The sequence below is a fragment of the Balearica regulorum genome, chromosome 1, assembly GCF_011004875.1.
Source record: "Balearica regulorum gibbericeps isolate bBalReg1 chromosome 1, bBalReg1.pri, whole genome shotgun sequence".
NCBI lineage: Eukaryota > Metazoa > Chordata > Aves > Gruiformes > Gruidae > Balearica > Balearica regulorum.
The window spans coordinates 113,362,484-113,384,944 of NC_046184.1; the positions used below are offsets into that span (position 1 = coordinate 113,362,484).

The 22,461-nt window shown below is 40.5% G+C and overlaps 1 protein-coding gene across 2 annotated transcripts in view; it reads right to left on the reverse strand.

Moving 5' to 3' along the window:
- Window positions 1–22,461, reverse strand: part of APP (amyloid beta precursor protein) — a 231,715-nt gene that overhangs the window by 174,902 nt on the left and 34,352 nt on the right. For both annotated transcript variants that reach the window (XM_075770028.1, XM_075770018.1), the window contains exon 2: window positions 12,759–12,926. In XM_075770028.1, the coding sequence (XP_075626143.1) occupies window positions 12,759–12,926 (168 nt within the window). The remainder of the gene's footprint in view (window positions 1–12,758; window positions 12,927–22,461) is intronic.

Here is a 22,461-nt window from a genome sequence, read left to right on the forward strand (position 1 = left end):
GCTTCACAGAGCTGCACCTACACTTCTGTTGAAACTTTAGGAAACAAAAAAAAAGCAGATCAAAGCTTTAAATGCTCTTATCTTCAGGATTATGTTATGATGCAATCTACTTTATTACCGCACTCTGTGGCTTAGCAGTTTCTGCTGTTTAGCAGGGTAACTGTTTCAGAGATAAGCTTTAATTTCTTTAGTACTCATGAAAGTGAGACATCAAACTATACTGAAGTTCCTTCTCCAAAGACTAATCTAAGCAAAGTCTACATAAGGATTTGCACAGACTTCAAATGACTCTGTATCAAACTCCGGGCGCAGCACGAGCAGTTTTGCATCGATCTATTGCCGCAGCCCTGTGACAACTGCCAGGCTGACCCTCTAACACCCTGTAAAACAGCCCAGCGCTTCTCCCACAAGAAATTCTATGGCTACACAATGTGATAAATTAATACATCCCATTAATTTGCAAATATTTAATCCACTTCTGCATTATTTTTAAGACAGAATTTTAGTTTGCTAAACAGCAGCAACAAAGAACCCTAATCTTAGACAATAGCATGTGAGACTGAGCACAGCTGCCCCTCCTTCACCTCCAGCAGCAAAACCCCAGCAGAAGCAAAAGCAACAATAAAACCAGCACCATTTGGGACCCTATATTTGAGATGGAGGGTCCATATCCTTTTTCTCAAAATACTTATGACAGGCCCAGGAAGAAGAGTTTAGCAAATGACCCAAGAAAACTAAATTTCAGATTGAATAACCACTACAAGGATACTGATTACATCAAATTTCTCAGTCTTTCATTCATCTGTCAATTCTCCTCTATCCTTCCTGCTGTCATCATCCTGCCTAAAAATATCAGCCTTGTTCACATTTCTTTATTTTCACCTGCCTTCTTTTCTCTCCTTTTCTGCACAGATTCTGGTATTTTGAAACTATTTGCTCTCCACTTATGTTGCTACTGCTGCCCAAAATTAAATCATAGAGCCACATTTGCATCTCTGATTAACGTGTGATCTGTTCTTCACTATAGGCTTGACATCTGTCTTCTAGACCTAATAACATCCTTCCCCCCCCCCCCCCCCCCCCCCCATTTAAATTGTTCATGCTCTCTATTGCCAGAGAACACTTGCTGGGGAAATTCAGGTATTAACTGGATGTGTTCTGAAAACACATAGGACCAAGAGGCAGAAAGATGTAGTGCCTACAGAAATATCTAAAAAGCTTCCCCTTCACAGGCTGTTCAAACACCATAGCAAAGCTGTCCTCTGGTCAGCTGTCTAAGAAGGGAAAGTCCTTCCCTCCCCTTCCACCTCTCCGGCGTTAGCATTCCAGCTCATCTAACCCTCAGTGAGCTGCGTCAGAGAGAGAAACCCATCCTGTTTTATCTTTGTTTACGGGGGTTAGCTTTGTGCCAGTTCAGCTCCCTAAATTTCCTCACTGTAAGATCAGACATATGCTAAAATCTGGCAGAGCAGAAATGAGGAGGAGGAGGAGGGGAAGAAAACTGACTTTCTGCAACAGCATGTACCGCCTAAGCTCAACACTTCTGCTAAACCGCTCTGCAGCAGCACTCCTGTTAGTTTGGTAAGAAACTCTAAAATTAGCTCGCACAATCTGACCGTTTCATAGGAGAGACTGTTTGTTCTTGCTACAGATCTTAAGCTACAACAGCTCAAGATGCTGAAGTTGAAAGTATGCAGAAGTGGGGGCATTCAGGAACTTCAAACCCGGCTGAAGATGGGAGACTTCTCTTTCCTCCAAACCAGAGCGGTGCTCTTCTAAGAAACGCCTGGGGTAGAGGAATGAAATGGTGATAGGAACACATCACGCCGCCGCTCAGTGGAGTGGCTCTGATCCGTACCGGCAACAAAATCTTAAAAGCCATCTTCCAGACTTCAGCAAGTAATTGCCTATTAGGCACATCCACCGATGCGTTCTCAGCAATAGCTCAAAATGAGAGTTTTTATGATAATCTCCTCTAAAACACTAAAAAGTATACACAGAATAATTTACACGGTATTAGAAGTTTAGCTTTAGTAAAATCAGTCTTATCAAATCCCGTTAGGTTCCTTGTTTAGAAGCATTAATATAATTCCTGCTTCTTGGATGATCCCTTCTGATATTTTTTCCTCTTAGCTGGAGACTACAGGCTTGCCAAGCTGTGTGGGAACTTGGACAAGCAACATTAGCTGCAACACTTCACAGATGTTTAACGAAATACACATCAAATTTTCCTTTCTGTAATTGGCTCAAAGAAAAAGCAAAAAATACTAAAGGATCTTGATACTGCCTTAAAAAATGATCGTTTCCCATGTGCAAATCAGAAGTTGAATTTACAAAGAAGCCATTTATTGACAACAACTCTTTGGCAGAGCTGTCTACCCAGGCCAAGTGGAAGAAGTGAGTAACGAACGGAGGAAATTGGTGGTTTATAAATGCTTAATTATTACTGTTCTTCAAGACAACATATGACTTAGGATAAGAAGCAAATAAATTAAACTGCATTGGTTTATATTCTAATGGAAACATTGTGCAGTTTCTTCAAACAGCTGGAATTGGCTATCTTACATATCATTAAACTTCCACAAGGTCAGTGCTTTTCTGACCTACAATGATATTTATAGAAAGGGAAATGATGTTGGCAAGAAAAAAATTTGTATCAGATGAAGAGTATTCATGTTTCAATATTCATACCCAGACAGAATAAAAAAAATTAAACATGGTATTGTCATTACTGTAGAAGTAATTTTCCTTTTTTCTGTGTTAATATATGCAACAGCTATCGGCAAAAGCTGATGTTTTAACAGATATTGTGACACATCTTTTAAACACTACACAGTATCTTTCTAGTAGAAGCTCCTGTCTTAGCTAAGGAGAAGGATACTTCCCCTTCCCTAGCAAGGACTCATCCTAAGGCCTCATGACAATCTGGAATAGTCTTAGGGACCTTAAATCCAATGCTCTGTTTTCAGTCTCAACATTAAGTGAGATGCCTCAAGAGCTCTGGAAAAAAAAAAAAAAAAATCTAAAATCCTCACCTTTCAAACTTATTTATTAGCAATTTGCAATAACAGCCCTGGAGTGAAAAATCTCACCCTACTCAAGTAAAAAACAAACCAAACAAACCCCAACACAAAAAAAAAAAACCCAAACCACAAAAAACCCCACACAGCTAAAATTCCATTTAAACTATTAAAAAAGCCCATGTTATATGTACATAAAGGAAAAAAAATGGATAAAGCCATCAATAATTGGCCAGATAGAAACTTCTCCATGATTATAAATTATAATTAATCCACAATCATCTAGAACAACTTTCTGTAAGGAGCACACATCTATAAAACCAGATTATCAGTGGGATTTTTTAATTAGCCAGAGGTATACAGTATTTGGAACATTAAAGCAGTCAGTACAGTACTACATAATAATTTTAACTGGATAAAAGCTAACTGGATGATAATGCCACCATATGAATTAGAAAGCTGTAGTAATACACTGCTTGGGAAAAAATGGAATGTCCGAGAAATCCAAGAAATATTCCCGCCATCCAACCTTGCGGTATTGCCCTGCTATGAATTCAAGCAAGCATCACCTTCCTGACAGCTTCAAAGCTACGGAGCGAGAGAAACTGACTTTTCCCTTTTTATTTTCTCCTGCAGAACTGACAAATGAAAACACATGTGTAATGCCCTTTTACTTGCAGAGATAGACTTCTGAACACAAATCTATACTGCATTACCAATCTAGAGAGATCAGCCCAGACTTCTGAACACAAATCTATACTGCATTACCAATCTAGAGAGATCAGCCCACTCTCTGCTACTAATAAGATTTGTATGCACCATTATAGGGAAATAAACACATCTGCAGTCAATATTCTGATTTCCATGTATTTTCAAAGTAGATTGACAAGGGTGAAATGGGGGGGGGGGGGTGCGAGTGAGAAACAAAACTAAAGAGAAAAAAAGAGAAACCTGCCCCCCCCCCCCCCAAAAAAAAAGAAAAAGGAAGAAGCCCCCCAGAAGAAGACAGTAACACTACCACCACAATAAAAAGCAGTAAGATATAGCACAGGAAAGCTATACAGCCATCCATAAGGGATGGCGATGACCCAAAAAATACAGACCACCACAAAGCATACTATCTATTCACACATATATACAATCATCCACTGAGACTTCATGAAGACCAGAAAGTGTTGAAGCCCCTAACCACTGAAAACTACCCAAACCCTGCCAGTAGCCTCTCAGGAGCATCACTCCCAAGGAGGAGTCACACTTGCACCCATCCATCTGCAGAGGTACACTCACAGATGCTAGGGCCGTGGCTTCAGTGTCTTTAACTGGACACGAGTCAACGTTGCCAAGGCATGACTCCTGCCTTATTCCATCTCTGGTCTGTTTAATGCTTAACGCTTCTCCACGAGCCAGTGCTAACTCAGAAGCTGGATCAAGGAACTGACCTACCTCCGAAAACATTCCCCCTAAGAATAAAAACTGCATCACAGTGGAAAGTGCCTGGAGTTAAAGACAGCCCAGGATGACCTTTAGCAAAAGGGGGATAGATCTGTGCTAGACTGAAGTGTCCACGCAAGCACGGTCTGAAAAGGTGGAGGAAAAGAAAGCAGATTAGCATGGACATTTCCTCTTCAAAAGGGCTGATACATAACAGCTGTATAATGGATTTTTCTTTACTTATGGTAATCATCACACTTTATGCCTAGTATCTCTTAGGCTTATAATATTATTTATTAAAGGAACAGCTGCTACCAGTCGATCTCAGAGTTACATAGCATTAGATGTTTTGGAGCTGTATCTGTAAAGAAAACAGCAGACAACTTACTACAATAACTCTGTACATAAGAAGGTAAAAAAGAACGGTGAAACGCAGCAGTAGAGGTCCACTGTTGTCCCCACCAGGACACTTCCATGCAACACCACAGGTGCCGGAGAGGTAACATCTCTACATCCAATGCTACAGAGCCCTCTTGGGAAGTTCCTTGGGCTTCAGTAAGGCCAAGAGTTGGGCCAGTCGAGCTTTGCTCCCCTCCTCAGGCACGCAGAGAGACTTCTGCAAGCGTGGTTAGCTGGTTCTTTTGTAACATTAAGAAGCAAGCTGCAAGCCCAGAGCACAGCACACTGATGATAGCGTAAAACATTTTCTTCTTGTCTTTTAGATCTCCAATTTAGCAGATGTCTTTTGACATCTTGATCACATGCTAAATGCTTGTCTGCTAGTTCAACTATAAACCAAAACCAGCAATAGGACTGCCCTGCATACAGCCATTGTGTTCATACACTTCAGAGGACAGAAGAAACAATCATATTCCTGGCGGAAACGCTGTGCTGGTGGAACCCAGCGATTAAGTTCATCCATTCATCTAGCCCATCATATCTGTGAAATTCAAAATTAATCTAGGGGAAAATGCAGCATCGCAGCTTCATTAAACACTGCAGTACACATTTACCTAAATATATATTTATGCAGACAATCTTCTTCCATTTTCATCTTTTTTCCTCCCTCAGCCTCAAAGCTGAAGCACTCTCCTTCCCAAAGAAAAACACAGCTACTTCAAAAGGATTTGGAAATTTTATCATAAAAGCAACAACATACTGAGATCCTGATGTTTTTCATTTCATTTCTTTTCGAGACATGCAAAAAAAGGTCTGCGTAGAAAAAAACAAGAGGGGAGGTTTTTATTATCAACAAAAGAAAGGCAGGCATTATCTTGCAATGTATGCTCCAAGTTTTATTAGTCACTTGATTTATATCAATTTATATAGATATATAAAAATATATATCTCTCTCTATATATATATTTAAATGGTAGACTACAGTCTGGGCTAAAAAGCCCAGCCTTCTTTCTCAAGAAGGTTATATGGTGAGCATACTAAGGTTTAACTGCAGGATAAATATACAGTAGTAGACCCTATATTTCCAAAATCTAAGCCTTCATTGAAGCAAGTGATATTTAAGCACTAGCAGACACAGTGAACTAATTCAAATTTTGCTGTGGACCAAAAGCTAAGTAAAATAAAAGAGCTCAATAATCAACGTGAATAGTGCTAAGATACCGTTCACCCAAACTTTTAAGCATGACTATGCACATCTCAGAATATACCAATGCACATTTGCCTTGAAAATGTCATTTGTTTTTAAGGACAGTCTGTGCTGCCAAAAATCTGTATGTTTTCCATGATGTTTCATTAAATGGATTGTTTTCCTCAGAGCAAAACGTATGGCTTTTTAAGCTGCTGAATTTAGAGTAGCACAGGTTTAAAATTCATTTTCTTCTTCAATACAGTGACTATTTGGTTTGAGAAACTAGAAAGAGCACATTATGCAGCCTAGATAAAAACAACAATTCATATTAGGATGAAAATGACACAGTAACATGGAAAGAAACCATTATCAAAGCAACAAGACCATTTTGATTGTGTCTCAAATTCTCTTCTCAGAAGAAAAGGCCAAACTATTTTTTTTTATTTTTTAAATCTTCAGCCAGTTCAACAAACCCTTTAACAAATCTCTAGAAGCTCTCAGCAAGGACAAAGACTAGAGAGGGAGGGAACCGCTGCCATCAGTCCTGCCTGCCTGCCCGATTCTGCCTGGCGTGGGCCCCAGGGCAACAAGCACAGAAGGATTAGGGTAGGGAGCCAAGCAAGTAAATAAAATGAAGGTGAGGCAGTTGTTTGATGGTCCTTTCAAGCCATCTACAAAACAGGGGACTTGAGGACTACTTTGAAGCCAGAGGTTGTGGGGTGAATTAACGTCAAAGCTTTATCACGGTCGCATTCCAGCTTGGACTGGATCTGGCTAAGAAGTGACTTTGGGTTTCACCAGCAACTTACCCAAACATGGGGCATAAACACACAGTATTTGAGGAAATGACAAGAACAGCATTTTTGGAAGTATCATGACTACAGAGTAGAAATGTCAACACTGTTCTGTCAACAGTTACAATAAATTATTTATTATCTAAATTTAGCCTATTATTTTCTGCTCCATGTAACACAAAGATATAGTTAGGAGCATAGCAGCATGCATTTATAATTAATTTTTTTATTTCTGGGGAGGACTTCTGTGAGAAATATACATTCAGTGCAAGATGCTCATGGATCTCGATGTGCAGGAAGAAAGTGGACACATTTCTTGACTTTACAAAAGAAACCAAGCAGTCATGATGTGGTTTTAGAGATGCCAAGTAAAATGCCTGCCAAAGCCAACATATACTCTACAACTCTATGTCCAAAAGTTATTCTAAGCACCAAGCCAAAGATCTCGCAGTGAGCCAGATGCTGACTGATTACAAGGCACAACTAGACCTCCAGGCTCCCAGGTTTACGCTCCATCTGCTCAACCATGCATGATCTATCCAGACCTAAAGCAGTTTTACTATGTTTTTGGTTTGGTCTTGGGGGAAAAAAAACAACCAAACAAACAACAAAAACACCACACACACACCCCCCAAGCCAACACAACAAACAATCAATCTGAACTGTTCCTTTCCATTCTGTTAAACACCCAAGCATACTTAAAATGGAAATAGGCACTTCCAAATTAAACTAAGTGGGGGGAAAAAACATGCATTAGACAAAATGAATTTTTTGCCAGCTGTGAGTGTGGTTTTTACAATTCATTCTGGACACCGAGTCCAGCACAGACGGCAAAATAATTTTAGTCCTTCAAGGAACTCATGTAATGTATACTAATTACTACCGATAAAATTTAGCACACAGTAGCTGTTGAAAATTGCTAATATAATAAAACATACACCAATATCTTCCATCTGAACACTCATTCCATTTAAACAGGGAACTAAGCACACCTAAATTAACTTCCTACTCTGCATATTCATGTGACTCTGAAAACGCGTACTTTGCCAAAGGGCAGGCTCCAGAGTGGTTAAATGAAAACTGTTTAGCAAGACAAGGAGCTGACTAGCCTCCAGCAGGAGCACAGCCTGCTCCAAAACACGCCACCCCAGCACTTCAACATGTGTGGATGGGGATACTCAGCTTCTTCCACAAAACATCAAAAAGAAAAATCCAGGAGCAGCAGTCCCCTGTTTTAGGACACCAGCTAACCACCCATCAGGGGCTGTTACGAAGAAACTTTCCTCAGGGGGCTAGTCATCCAGTGATTGCGTACGGCAGGGTTTTTCCAACATCCCTCCGAAACAGCTGGTACTGCAGTGTCAGCAGTAGGACTAGATTGACCGATGGCTTGATTTGAAGTGTCAGCTAGTACACTCACAACATGTTAGGGGTGTTGGCACATACACAGGTGTAACCACCCCATTTACATTAATGCAACATCACTCTAACACCTGCAGCACTTGCATTGACAGCTGTTTGCAGATCAGGCCCATGCCATTTTACTTTTCAATGACAGGTACAATTAATACAGCAGCATGCTAGCTAGTTTGAGATTCAAATATACCACTAGTAAATTGTACTTCTCTAACCAGCATCTCATTTCACCCAAGAAAGCTTGATCTTGCTAATTTAAAAAAAAAAAAAAAAAAAGCCACAGCTCAGGCTGAACAAGGGAGAACATACAAATTTGAAGGCAGAGGAGATGGATGTGCTCTGCTTCCAGAACCATTTCTTGTGACTTCAGTAGCAGAGTTTAACTGAACTCAGGGAAGTCAGAAAGTAGCACTCAAATATCTTCCACTTCTTTTCAAATAAGTAATGTACAGTCTGAGCTTTGTCATCTTTAAACTGTGTGATGTGTTGTCCAAATATAAATCCAGACAGTTCCTGTGCTGTACCGAGCTCCCACTCAAAAGAAGTGAAGCAACAACAAGCAACATACATCTTTAAAACATGTAGGCGGTTCTGCTTATTCCTTGTTCCTCCTTTTCTGCCCCTGCAATGCTCCTCTACTGCTACTTCCTGCATTAAGACTTCAAAATCCACCTACGCTGGCAGTGGACGAGGAGAGGCAACGATGACAATCTCAAGGAAAAGACTGAAGGCTCCCAGTACATCGTCTCTGCAGGAGAACTATAAGCCCTTACTGTACTTCATGCACCTTCCAGTCCAGTGCTTCTGCCCCACCACCCAGGCATCTGGCCTGGTGTTTTCAGGAAAAGCTTTTAAAACACCTTATAGGGAGGCAGAGCAACAGAGCATCTACTTGTAAGTTCTGCTCAAAGGGGAGATTTTATTTTTTATGTTTTGTAAGATACCTTCCACGGAAGAAAATCAAGCCAGAGGCTACACAGAGTATCATTTTGGATTATTTGAACTCTCCTGATAAAAGTTACTTACTTGTATTATTTTAGAGCCAAGAAGCCACAGAGCAAGATCTCCACTGTACTTGCTCATTGAATTTCTGCCCAGTTGGCTCCTTTCGATATGCCCTGGTGTAGGAGGAACTGGGTACGTAAGTTAACTCTACAGGATCTACCGCAGTAGAGCATCATAATCACAATGCCTGTTGCAGAGCCACACAAGGTATCTGCAACAAACCCCAGGATGGACAGATTTCTCATTGGAGATGCAGGGAAAAATCTTACCTTCTCTTGCTCCCTCTCATTTGAGGGCTCTGCCCAGAGCTGGTACCCAGTACCTTAGCAGAGTGGTATTAACAGCTGCTGCTACAGCAAGACCAAAGAACCAAGGAAGCTGCCGTGGTGCCAAGGAACATGAAGAACAGATTGAGGCAGAGTACCTGTCTGCTTGATTAGCAGTGCATATATGCTCAGCCTCTGTCTATACTAAGAAAAAACACACCCCAAGAAGTAGCAGTCTTCCTTTTGGGGAAAAAAACAGCATGAACAGGAGAAAAGGAAGGATGGAAGGAAAAGGTTGTATTTGGCAAAAGTAATCAAAAAGGAGATTTTTACCTATTCCAATACAAGAGGTACTACGTCTCAGCCTTGATGCCTATTGCTTCCTCCTCATAGGAAAATGCAAATTTACCCCGTTCCCTGGGCCTGACAGCAAGTGCTGTCTCACAGCCAATGTAAACAGCAGAAGGCAAGAGGAAAACCACCTCACTTGTTATCCCCAGGATACTAAGCAGATTTGGAGCATCAAACAACAGGGAGTTCCCCACAGCTGAGAAGCCATTTTGATTTCCATTTACTAACACTTCTCTACAAATTAATTTCTTTGGTAGAAGTGGGTGCTTTTATCTGACTGCTCTGTTTCTCTTGTCAGGTCATGGGACAGTTAAACAGCAGCAAAGCAGTAGTGCTGTTTCCTGGCCAAAGTCAAAGCCCGCCATGCTACAGACCTGGCCACAGGGGCGCAGGGAAGACTACAGAGAAGAATCGTACTTCTGGGAGCTTCTTTCCACCCTGCCGGGCTGGATCACCTTCCACATGGCTTTTCATTTCAACTTGCTGTCAGCAGATCCAACTTTCCTAATATTTGTTACCTACTTCTAAATTTATTACTAGCATTAAAAAATAGGGGCTCACATGATTCCTCCTCACCCCCAAACCAGCTGCCCACAGAGACCCACGGCGCTGCCGCGTGCCCTTAGCCCCAGAGCAGCTTGCTCCTTCTCCACCAGTGTCCTACAGCCAGTCGTGCCGAGCAGCCCGGGTGCGCGCGGGGAATGAGGATGGGGCAGGACAGCCAGGACATCGGCAGTTTCCCCTCAGACAAACAGAAAGCCTGCTGGTGAGCACAGCGAGGAAAGGGGTTTTAGCCAGATTCCTACTTTTAAAACAGAATAGCAGAATTGCTAACTTCAAGTTATCGCGTGTAATAACGTACTTTAAACCAGTAAGATGGATGCCCCATTTTTAGAGAGCAGACCTGCCAGCACCTTGACCCATGACAGGGCAGAACCCCCATGGTGTGCTTTTAATTGTAGCTAGAGACACACTAAAATTGTGACATGATCTAATACTAAGCTAATGACCTGTCAGCACACAAATCAAGGCTACCATCCCACTGGAGTTTAAATATTTACCCTTAAAACCGCAAGTAACAGAAGGCCTCTTCTCTGTTTCTCCAATCAGAAGATTTTAGACTTGCAAAAAAATTCAGGCTAAAACAGGAGCTACCGAGATCTTCTAGACTCTCCTCTGCTCCAACCCAGGCTTACATCTAAGCCAGACCAAGCTGCTCAGACCATTGCCCAGTTCAGTTCTCCCAGTCTCCAAGGATGGGGATTCCACAACGTGCCTGGGTGCCGGTGCCATCGCATGGCCACTCTCATGGCAAAGAATTTTTTTTACTTATGTGTAGCCACAGTTTCTTTCTTATTCCCTTTGTCATCTAACAGTATACAGCTACTATGTACTGACTGCTTTTGCTTTCCTCTTTGCCTTTTTTTTTTTTAACATGCCACCCAAACTTTCAAAATTACCTGGCATTCAGTTAATACCTACAGCTCCCAGTCCTTGTTCTGAAATCCTTCCCCACCTGCAGCATTTGTAACTGAATTGCCAACCTGAGCTATTCATGCCTTAAAACCACCCAAGCTTTCTACTCTGGCTTCCTGTAAATTCACGTATTTCTTTGTATAACTTTAGAAACACTTAACTATCTTGTGGACTTTTATTTGCCAATTGTCTACTTCCATCTCCTTATTCCTTCCTCTACCTTCAATAATTTCATTTTGCATAAATCAACTTTATTTGCAATAACTCAAAGGAGACAATGGAAAACCAGAAAGAAAAAAAACTCTGAAACCTTACTAGGAGGCTAGGTTTGATATTTTTGGTAGCGGTAAACAAAAACATTATTAATTTCACAAAGTAATACTTTTAGTAAAAAGACAAAGCTACAGGTGAAGAATCAATTTTAATAGCCATTACAAGTTCTTCCTTAAAATGAATATTGTAGACCATAAAGCCCAAACTCAGAAAAAAAATGAACAAAACACTGAAAGAAACAGAAGGAACAATCAATGGGTGAAAGGACAGGAATGTAGATGCTGAGAGAGCAGAGATCTGAAGAATGAATTATCTTGCTTTCTAAGAGGCATTTTCACAGGAATTGGTTTGACATTTAGGAAGCAAGGCAGCTACTGCTACGGCAATAAGCAATAGCCTCTGCTTAAAAAAAAAAAGCACAGATGGTATAGAAAGACATAAAGACTAAAGCTACTCAAGCCGTGCCCTTTTGTTTCATGGCATGAAATCCCCATTTTCTTTTCAAATCGTCACACACTGGTACGAGGTTATCACGCTATCACAGCGTGGAGACAAAACAAAATTAGATCCACAATCTGCTCTTAGGACATAAGCGAGGGGGTAATAAGTTTCTACTCTCAAATATGAAATCAGTCATTGTGACTTCATCTGTAGGCCAAGCTTTTTCTATTAAGAACCTCTGAATGGTTCAGTGTGCAGCAGAGACCAATAACTCCAGACTGACCCAGCGTATCTCAGTGTCATGGTAGGATGACAGAAGAGAAATGTTACAGCTGATTTTCAAGATCAGCCCAGAAAGAACAAGGGCATTTAAAATAATAAACTGTCACCTCAGCTTTAACAGAATACTTCATAAGCAAGAAGTTCATTGTGCATATATGATACAAAATTATCCACCAAGGGCAGAAGACAGAGGAACAAGTTGTCCAACAGCCTCAGTGACCCTCACCAACCAGGTTTTGAAGCTGCTTTAACAGGCTCTGGAGAGAACCTCTTTAAAAAAGGACAAAAGGGCACTGGAGCAGAAGAGGAAAAAAAGAAACGGAAGGTCCCTACAGACACAGTTCCCCAGCATGCGCCTACGCTTTGGTGCTTTAGAAGAAGAGCCACCGCAGTTGTTCCTGAGGATGGGACTTACTTCCTGGCAGTACTGGAGAATCCCTTCCTTCGTCCCAATGCAGGTCTTGGTGCCGGAGGGGTCAGATTCCCACTTTCCGTTCTGAACGTTCATGTGCATGTTGAGTTTCCCACAGAACATGGCGATCTGAGGCTCTGCCAGCAACCCAGCGTTTCCATCGGCAGGCACCTTTGAAGGACGAAAAAAATATGTATTTATATATAATTTAATCTCACATCTGACAGTTCATTCCATCCAAAGCAGGAACAGCTCAAGCAAGCCTGAACCACCCATAGCAGGAAAAGCTGAAATTGTTTGGTTTGAGAAGATTTGAGAAATGTAAATAAGGTCTTCATAGAAATCTAGAACACAGTAGCGTAACACAGAGTTTAATGCTGTAAACAAACTCTTCTGGGACCCAAATTGATCACCTTATCAACTTGGGCTAAACACAGAACAACATGCATAGTCAGAACACGGTAACAAAAATTTTTCCAAACCTACTTGCTATATTGGTGCTGGGGGCAGGGGGCAGGAGACTCACTAACAATTAGCAAAAGAGTAACAAGTTTTCCTCAAGAGTTTTATATTAATAAACCTCATGATGTACCTTTTTTTCAAGACCCTCCCGCATTCATTCTGATATTGAGAACACAGGCTGTATTTAACAACACCTTATAAAGGTGGAGGGTCAAAAGCAGCAGCTTCCACCTAACCTTTGTCCCAAGTGTCCTTCAAATGCAGCGGCTGGGTGCAATCAAAACGGGGCTGCTCACAGCAGTGTGTTACAGAATACCACCTACCCGAACAGCGTTAAAACGCGCAGGCTTTAAGCAAGACCACCCGAAATGCTGCTCCTCGCTGCCTGCAATGCCCCAACCCGACCCAACCCAACCCACCCGGCTGCCACCCTCCTTGTAACGTCCGAGCGCTGCCGGGGTGCGGAGCCAAGCACCCAAGCTGCCCCCGACAGCCGCCCAGTTGAGAGCAGCTCTGCAACACCTGTGAGCTTCCTACCTGCATTTATAAACCAACTTAACCTTCCTCCCCCGCCAACCTCAACATTGGCTTAAATCCCTCCCGTGGGACCACACATCAAATCAAGAGCTTGCCCTTCCAGCCCTCTGCCCGCCGGTGGAGCCAACTTCAGGTGGCGTAACCTGAAAGTACTCGCTGCAGTTTTACCACCTGAGAAACGCAACGCAAAGAAAAACCTCCTCTTCGGGTTAGGTTCCTCAAGAGAGGAGTCAATGGCTCTCCACTGCCCCTCAAAAAGGAGGGCCCGTCGCACTCAAGGTACAGCAGAGTGTGCAATTACGGTTAAATACCTATTTTTAAATTTTAATATTTTAGATAGAAGGCTTCTCAAGGAGAAAATTAAAAGCACTTTAAAAATTCATTAAAAACTGAAGAAACAGAATTACTGTCTTACAAGCGGTATGCAAGCCTCGTATCTTAGTTCCCCCACTCTTTGTTTAAACAAACACAAAAAAAACTTCATGAATTTTATATGCTTACAGTAACAATAAAACATCAAACGAAGAAACATTGCAGAACTCAACATCTAACTACCCCAACACATTAGCTTAGCATTGTAAAAGGCCACAATTAAAACAAGTACTTCATTTTTTCTTTTAGAAAAGGAGAGAACATTTCTTTTTGTGCCTTCTTTAAGATGTTAACATATTAGAACAATTTAGCTTAAAAAAAAAAAAGCAAAACAAAAACAATCAGCAGCAGGAACACTTCTACTGGCAGAGATTTCCGTTTACTATCTCAATTTCTCTTCTTCTGTGGAACTAGTAAGTTCTGTAAGATTTAACAGGTAACCATCACTGTCTTTCCACTGGGTAATTAGAGAATTTTCCAGTAAGTTGAATGACACTTTGTCTGGCTTGCCTTCATCAGTAAAACTATCACGTGCTTACTCCTCCTCACATCTTCAGAAACTCTGGAGAGCATCTCAAATGTGACACATCTGTAACAAATACTTGTAAAAAATCCTCCAAATTAATGATTTTTTTTTTCTTCTTTATAGATGCAACTTGACCCTATCAAAATTTCAATAAAATCAGAAGCAAGTCACTCCACAGGTGACGTGTGAATGTGAACTCTATTCACAGGCAGCTCCTCCAACTGGGATCTCCGTTAAATTAATAAAGCACACAGCAGTCGTACTGTGACAGAGTTTAATTTTTTTTCCACTCAAAATCATAAGTTGTAAATTTATGGAGACCTTGACTTGTGACTTTAGAATAGGGAGCTCTTTGGTATTTTTTGCCTTAGCTAGGAAGACAGCTCAAGTTGGGGAAAAACACTGTGGCCATTTACTCGGAGTGCTATCAACATGCAACCTATGCCTGTCTATTTAGGGTCTCATTCCCTTCAGAAAAGACATGACATCTCCCAGCTTAATGAAATTACCAGAGCAAGTCATGATCACATTTAGCTTTCTATATTTTGAGCTGACAGGGCCATACTAATGAACTGCTCAGTATAGCATTTCATCTTATTGATTAGGACAGCTAAATGTTTCTAATCATAAAGAAATACCGGAGCAATTAACAGACACTGTAAAAAGAAGGAAAGCATTTAGATCATGATCATGAATAATTCAAACACTCAACTTCCCAAGCTGAACTCTGTTCAAGTGCCCTTAAAGCAAGGATAGTAGGTTAATGGCTTTGTCTGTCACATCTCCAGCTAAGATGCAACACAGAGCTCTCAAAGTAACTTTTTGTCAACACCTGGGGTGGAAATAACATCTTTTTAAACATTTTAGATTAGGGAGAAAAAAAAAAGAAAAAAAAATCACATGATAAACTATTTAATATCTGAAGGTAATTGTTTGTTATCATTGCATAGCCCTGGTGTTTAAACTAAAAGCCTCTCACCTTTAGCAATAAGCAGCAATTGTATACATTGCATTTTCAGCATGGCATCTGTGAAACTTGCCGTGACATTGCCAAGTTTTTAGCAGAAGAACAGACTCATCACTGAGGCAGCCTTTGTGCTATCCCCTGCTCTTTCGATAAAATATGCTTCTAATCCAAGATTTTTGCCATCTGATATTTCATTTCTGAAGAAAACAAGAAGTTGATCTGCTATGGCACTTTTTCTGATTGAAAACTGGCAGCTTCCTGCTTGTCAAGAAATTACTCTTGCTGCAAAATTCACAGAAACAGCTGACATTGATGGAGGCTTTTCTGTAGACATGACGGTCAAAACACAACAGTCAAGCCTAGGAGCACTTTTTGATGGGAGGGCAAAGGAGGGAGTCATGACCAGATCTGAGCTTGGCCTTACCTATCCTGGATTTAGAGCTTCTGCTGGGCCTTTTGACAACACCTGGGCAAGACACTTCTATTAAAAGTGTACGACTAAAAGATTTCCCTTCGCTCCATTTTGCAAGCATATGCTTCACAGATTTGTTACTTCTATTTTCCCAAGAGCGAATGTGTCACAAACACAGTGACTGACAGTGATTCTAACATTAAAAAAAGGAAGACACATAAATTTTTCAGATCATTGGCCAAAACCCTGCAGCTACTGCATTAAGCTATATATTGCGCTCTTCTACATAGTGTTTTCCTCTGCAATCATTTGGACTACAACAAAATTCACAGGAAAAAGATGAAATCCATAAAGCTAAAAATCCATTCTTGGTCCAAAATAACTAATTATGCTAAACAACAGATAGTCAAGAAGAATATTTCTGATGCCACATTTTCTAGTTTCTTCCAGAATAAGCCCTCCACAGCAAGCCTACATAACACAGAGTCTTTTGTGAATTTTACCAGAGTGAAGTAGCAAACGAAAACTTGTCAGCAAGATGCACCATGCTGCCTCTCCCGCCATGCCCCACCACTGAACACAAGAGCATTCCCAAGGCACCTGCTGAAAAGGGCGCCTGGATGAGATCAGCCCTCGTAGCCTTGATTTTTTGCGGATCTATTTCAATCCAGGTGACATTCTTAATTTAAGAACAGTAAGTTAAAGCAATTAATTCAAGAAAGCATTGTTGTCATTTAGTTTTGTAAGGCTGATGGATACGAGAGGAGAAAAATAGAGACACGTGAAGTCTCTCAGGCTCTTTTGGTCTGGACTAGTGCTGGTGGGGGTCTCTGACGCCTACTGCCTGCACCTCCCCTCTAACCTGGGGTCTCTCCTACCTACACAAATCCCAGTTATAAACACTTCAGTAGTTCCTTATGCTTTAAAACTTTCATTATGACAAGTAATCCCGAGCTGATAAGGCCTGCATGCCAGTTTCCAACCTTGCATTGTAATTCGTCTCACACGTTCAGCATGGCGTCTATTGGTAGGAAAAAGCACAAGAACCAGTAAACAAGGGATAGTCTAACATAATTACCGCATACCATTTCATCTCTTGTGCAATCATCCAGAAGTGGTCACCTCCGACATGCTCACCTGCATGGCTCGTGGCTTTACACAGATCTTCCACCTTCAGCTCTCAGAGCAGCCTCTGCCATGATTTTTGCCTCTCCCTCAAGTTAACAGCTCAGAAGACTAAACACGCATATTTTTTCCAGCTGATGTATTTAAGGCACATGTAAGCTATGCTGCCATTTGAAGACTAAGCTTTACTCAACACCACAACTATATTTTCACTAGGATGGTGCTAGAAAAGCTTTCCAGGTAATGAAAGCAGTGCTACAAACTGCTGGTGAGTCTATCCTGAGATCTCCAGGTAAGAGACAAGAGATGACACTTAATACATTGTGTATCACACCAAGAGAAAGAAATGACTTTCTCTTCATTCAGCCCTCTCCTTTCCCATCAAGTCTGTCTTGAAGACCTCAAGCATCACAGCACTTTGGGAAGAAATAGTTTAATTTTCTTATCGTCATGATGAAACTTCACTATCACAGCAAAGCCAAAAATAAAAGATTAAACTTAGCTAAGGTAACAACTAATTTCAAGAGAAGTCTCTAGTCTGCGCAAGTTACTGATAGCGTAAAACCTAATGAACTATTACTGATTTTAACAGAGATCTCCAACAGCAGTTGGGTGAGCAGGGGGGAAAGTAGCACTTCTTTTAACACACACTTAGAAAGATGAAAAATAACTCAAAAAAAGACAGGAGAGTGAAATGAGAGAAAAACCTGATGCAGTTCCATACATGCTGTCATAACATTTTAAACACATGAATTCGTGAATCACTGGTCACATCAAAGGTATATCCAGCTAAAATAAGTGAGATGGTGAAAAATTTTATGTATCATTCAGGTTTTCTTCACAGCCAATAGTTTAATTCATTTACATCCATTCCTTGCCAAGGAAAAGTATCCGTATTACAATGCAATTAAATAATCTAGAGCACTGATCTACACAGATAAGCAGCTTCTGTACAGTAATGCTGAATAACATAAAGCTACAGTCCAGTTTGTTACAGTAACGCCTGCAGTGGCAAATCTCTCCTTGACTAATGCTAAAGCTCTCAGGCAGCTTAGTCTCCCAAAGAATAACTCATGCGACACAAATTACAGTAACAGCAACTATTTGCTTTATTAGTATTCCACAAAAGTAAAAACTCTAAGCATATTAATGAAACTATAATCACATATTATTTTGTCTACTTTGCATATGACCTCAAAGAAGTAGCATGTGCTTTTGTTCCTGCCTCTTGGCAAATCATTAAATAACAGTTAGAGCAATTAGCACGCTGTCTCAAGCTAACTCTAAAAGTTATGCTAGGGTTTTCACAGTGTATCAAATTTTCAAAGACCAAATAAACCAGTACTCATCACTTTTACAAGACACCTGGATCAGAGATCAATTTCTAGAATGGGAACTACCTAAATTTGAAAAATGGTAATTACAAGATTCTGAAAAAAATTACCTCAGTCAATCATACACCATTTAGAGCTCTCTGCAGATACATTAGTCTAGTACGTCACAAGATGTTCAAGGACCAGCCTGACATTTTTTATATAGAAAATGAAATTATTAAATTGTTATACATTTTCTAATTATTAACTTTCAAAACTGTAGTAAGGGTACGAGTTCTGAAAGAAAGGATGCATGGCTGTGGCAAAGCTCAACCTCTTTGAGCAGGTTCTCCCTTAAAGGCCTTCAGCATTTCAGAGGCCCATCTTCCAGCTGCAAGACTCATTTCACCTTGAGTTGTGTGCATCTTCCTGCATGCTCCTCTGCCACGTTTCCTTCTTACGAGCAGCTGAATGCTGAAGTGCTTAAAATATTATTTGACAGTAAAGAAATTTAAAATACCTTTCAAGTGTAGGCTTTCAGTATTTTGACTACTCGCTAAGAGAAAGCACAGTAAGAACTCATTCTTTAGGTGGGGATATTAAAAAAAAAAACCAAAACAAAAACCTGCTTATCAGTTATAACAGCTTTGGATAAGGAAAGAAGAGGGACATAATCCAACTGTTTTCCCATCAGATTGTATCAAAGAAATATTTACAAACCTAGTCAAATTAGGACAAAACAAGGTAAGTCCTGACACAGCCACCTGAATGATGTTGTTTAATTACTGGAGCCTGTCTTTGAAAATAGGTGTTTCACAATGTTTTTCTGTTTCAGAGGGAAAACAGTCATTCCAAGTATTTATCTGATGTCAAAATGGGAACTTAAATACAATACAGAAGAAAAAAAAAAAAAAAGACATCATGCAAGAAAAGACTTAAAAGACCAAGATGTAGAGAATACGTTTCCTTGCCATGTTAAGATGTAGTACAGAGATGCCTTTGCTTTCCCCTCTTCCAGCCCTTGTATTTATCGCATGTATTTGAGGAGAGGTGCAAAGGGTCTTTAGTGCATCCTCCATGTCCACAGGGCGTGCTGGATGCCATTTATACAATTTGCAAGACACTCACAAAAAATTTTGGTAGCAAATTAGAGAGGACTGAAAGAAGTTTATCTAATTACAATATTTAAAAAAAGGAATCCTTTACCTTAACAAAAAAAAAAAAAAGTGTTCTGAGTTGTTTAGCCGTTACCATTTCATCTGAACATCAAAAGGCCTTCTCCTATCACACACCATTATTTAAGACAGAAAGTGTAGGACTCTCCTCATCCACTCTCTCTGTCATTGCTTTCTGCAGAAATTTGCAGAACTGCACCTGTCATTGCAGTTACAGAAGTAATTAATGTATTTGCTAATAGCTCATCATAATCCCTATTTCAACAACAAGCATTGGCGTTGTTCACAACTAAGGTTATACTCATAAAACATAGGCTGCAAGGTTTTACCCTCGAGGTTTTCCATCAAGGGACCAAAGTAACACAACTTCACTCCAGATAGCTCTATTATTAACTTATAATTAAGGACTACAACATAATATGGAAATAAGCATCATAGCTTGTATGTGCTATTATTAAACATCGAAACATCAAAAAAATATTCCCCAGAGGTCCCTAAGACTGCTTCTATGATTTAGGATGCTTTATTCTGCAAACGCTAACTTGAAGCCACTTTCATAAGCCTTCAAAGTATATTTAATTTGTATTAATTGCTTCATTTGCAATTACTTTCAAAGAGAGGACATTCAATAACAGCTTCCATATCTACAATTTACTCAAGAACAACAAATGCCCTCCTTATTTTAGGAGATGATTAAAATAATCCCTCCTTGCTTTCCATTTTTAATGCTAACACCAGTTCCATCCCTTCAACCAAGTCAGTGACTACAGTTTTAAGGTTTAACAACTTCTGCTGACAATAAAAACCTAAAGGGGGTTAAAATATTGTGAAGAATTAGGTGTTGCCGAGTAACATGCTACCCTTCCAACACCTGTGCTTCCTCCAAACTTCCATACCACATTCGAGCTGATATTTGAGGTTTCTCGCTAACTAAAGTGGCATCAATCTGCACACAAAGCAGTTTGCTTCCTCTATGACCATTAACAAAATAAAAGAAATTCAGCCTGGAGAAGAGATGGCTCTGGGGAGACCTAATTGCATCCTTCCAGTACCTGAAGGGGGCCTACAGGAAAGCTGGAGAGGGACTGGTTATAAGGGCAAGGAGCAACAGGACAAGGGGTAATGGCTTTAAACTAAAAGAGGGTAGATTTACATTAGATATGAAGAAGGAATTCTTCACTGTGAGGGTGGTGAGGCACTGGAACAGGTTGCCCAGAGAGGTTGTGGATGCCCCCTCCCTGGAAGTGTTCAAGACCAGGTTGGATGGGGCTTTGGGCAACCTGGTCTAGTGGAGGGTGTCCCTGCCCATGGCAGGGGGGGCAGAACTAGATGGTCTTTAAGGTCCCTTCCAACCCAAACCATTCTATCTTTGATTCTGTGTTTGAAGTGGGGCTGCTCATAGCTATTTTTTTCCTGAAAAGAACAGAGATAAAAATAAAATGAGTGTAAAAGGACTTTCTGCTTGGCCTTACAGATTTAGTGAGCAAAACATGAGAAAACCTTGTTATCTCCAGTGGAAAGACCAAGTTTCTTCCACTGGACTATGTCTGGTCTGCTGCAGCCTACAAGTGAAGATCACTGCTCAATTACAGAAGTCTACAGTTCAAACGGGCAAATGCCATGCTAATATAGGCTCGTGTCACCAGACACAAATCCATGGCTTCTTGACATCAACTTTACAGTAGAGAGTAATGGAATATAGACTGCCAGACTTCCTATTTAAGCTACAAAATACTAGTTCTCTTCCTAGTTTTATTAGGTACCTACACAAAACACAAATGCTTTAAAGACTATTTATATCTAAAAACCTGCTCATGTAGATGAGTAATGAAAAAATCTCTTCCTCTCTTATAAATGCAATCAGGACAAAAAAAAAAAAACCAACAAAACAACAAAACACCCAATTTAGAAAAGGAGAAAATATTAAATTATTGTCTCCCCACAACTTTAAGATGGCTGTTTGTCAAAACCAAGGAAAATTTTCTATCTCCCAACTTCTCCTTAGAGACGAACAGTGTCACAGGAATAAGAGGCTGTCAAAATCAACATGAATAATTTAGAAACTGTTTTATTGTATAACGTTAATATAGAAACAGCAGCAGCAATTATTGTTGTCAACAGCCTACAGAAATAGGTCAAAAAACATTTTACTGATTGCTCAGTAAAACTGCTCAGTACAGTCGCTCCCTCCTGGAAGACAAATGTTTATGGCAGACAGTAATGGAAAGGACCACTTCCCTGAGCTACAGAAAAACCCTGCGAAGACCCACATCTCCTTTACAAAAAGCCATTAACTTTGGGGAAGCTCAAGCACTCTGTGAACTAAAAGGCATCTGAAATTTGGTTAAGAAACAGACTCCACTGAAAAGCTCCTGGAAAATCAGAGATGTTTATTTGCCCTATTACACATTTAACCCAAGTGTAAATAAATACTTGCGTGCAGTCCTCCTGGCCTGCTTCATAAATAGCCATGCCAAAAAGGCATCGCAACAGCGCACTGCCCACTTCACAGCAGCTCAAGGATTGCCTGCTCCACAAATATATTAAAAGCAAGTCTGTTTCCAAAGCTGCAGAGGAAGCAATAGTTTTCTCAAAACTATCTTCTAGCAGCCAACCGTTCTCCTCACCCATACCCTTCAGAAGGTCCTGAGGCATATATATTGTATTTATTCCATACATAGTAGTTTTAACACTTCCCTCAGGTCATGTTCCAAGTACCAGTAGGGTGCTACCCGAACCCCGGCCCAGGCATGTGTCTACCCTGAAATCAAAATAAGTATCAGAAACAAACCAAAAACATGCCAGGACTAAGCACTG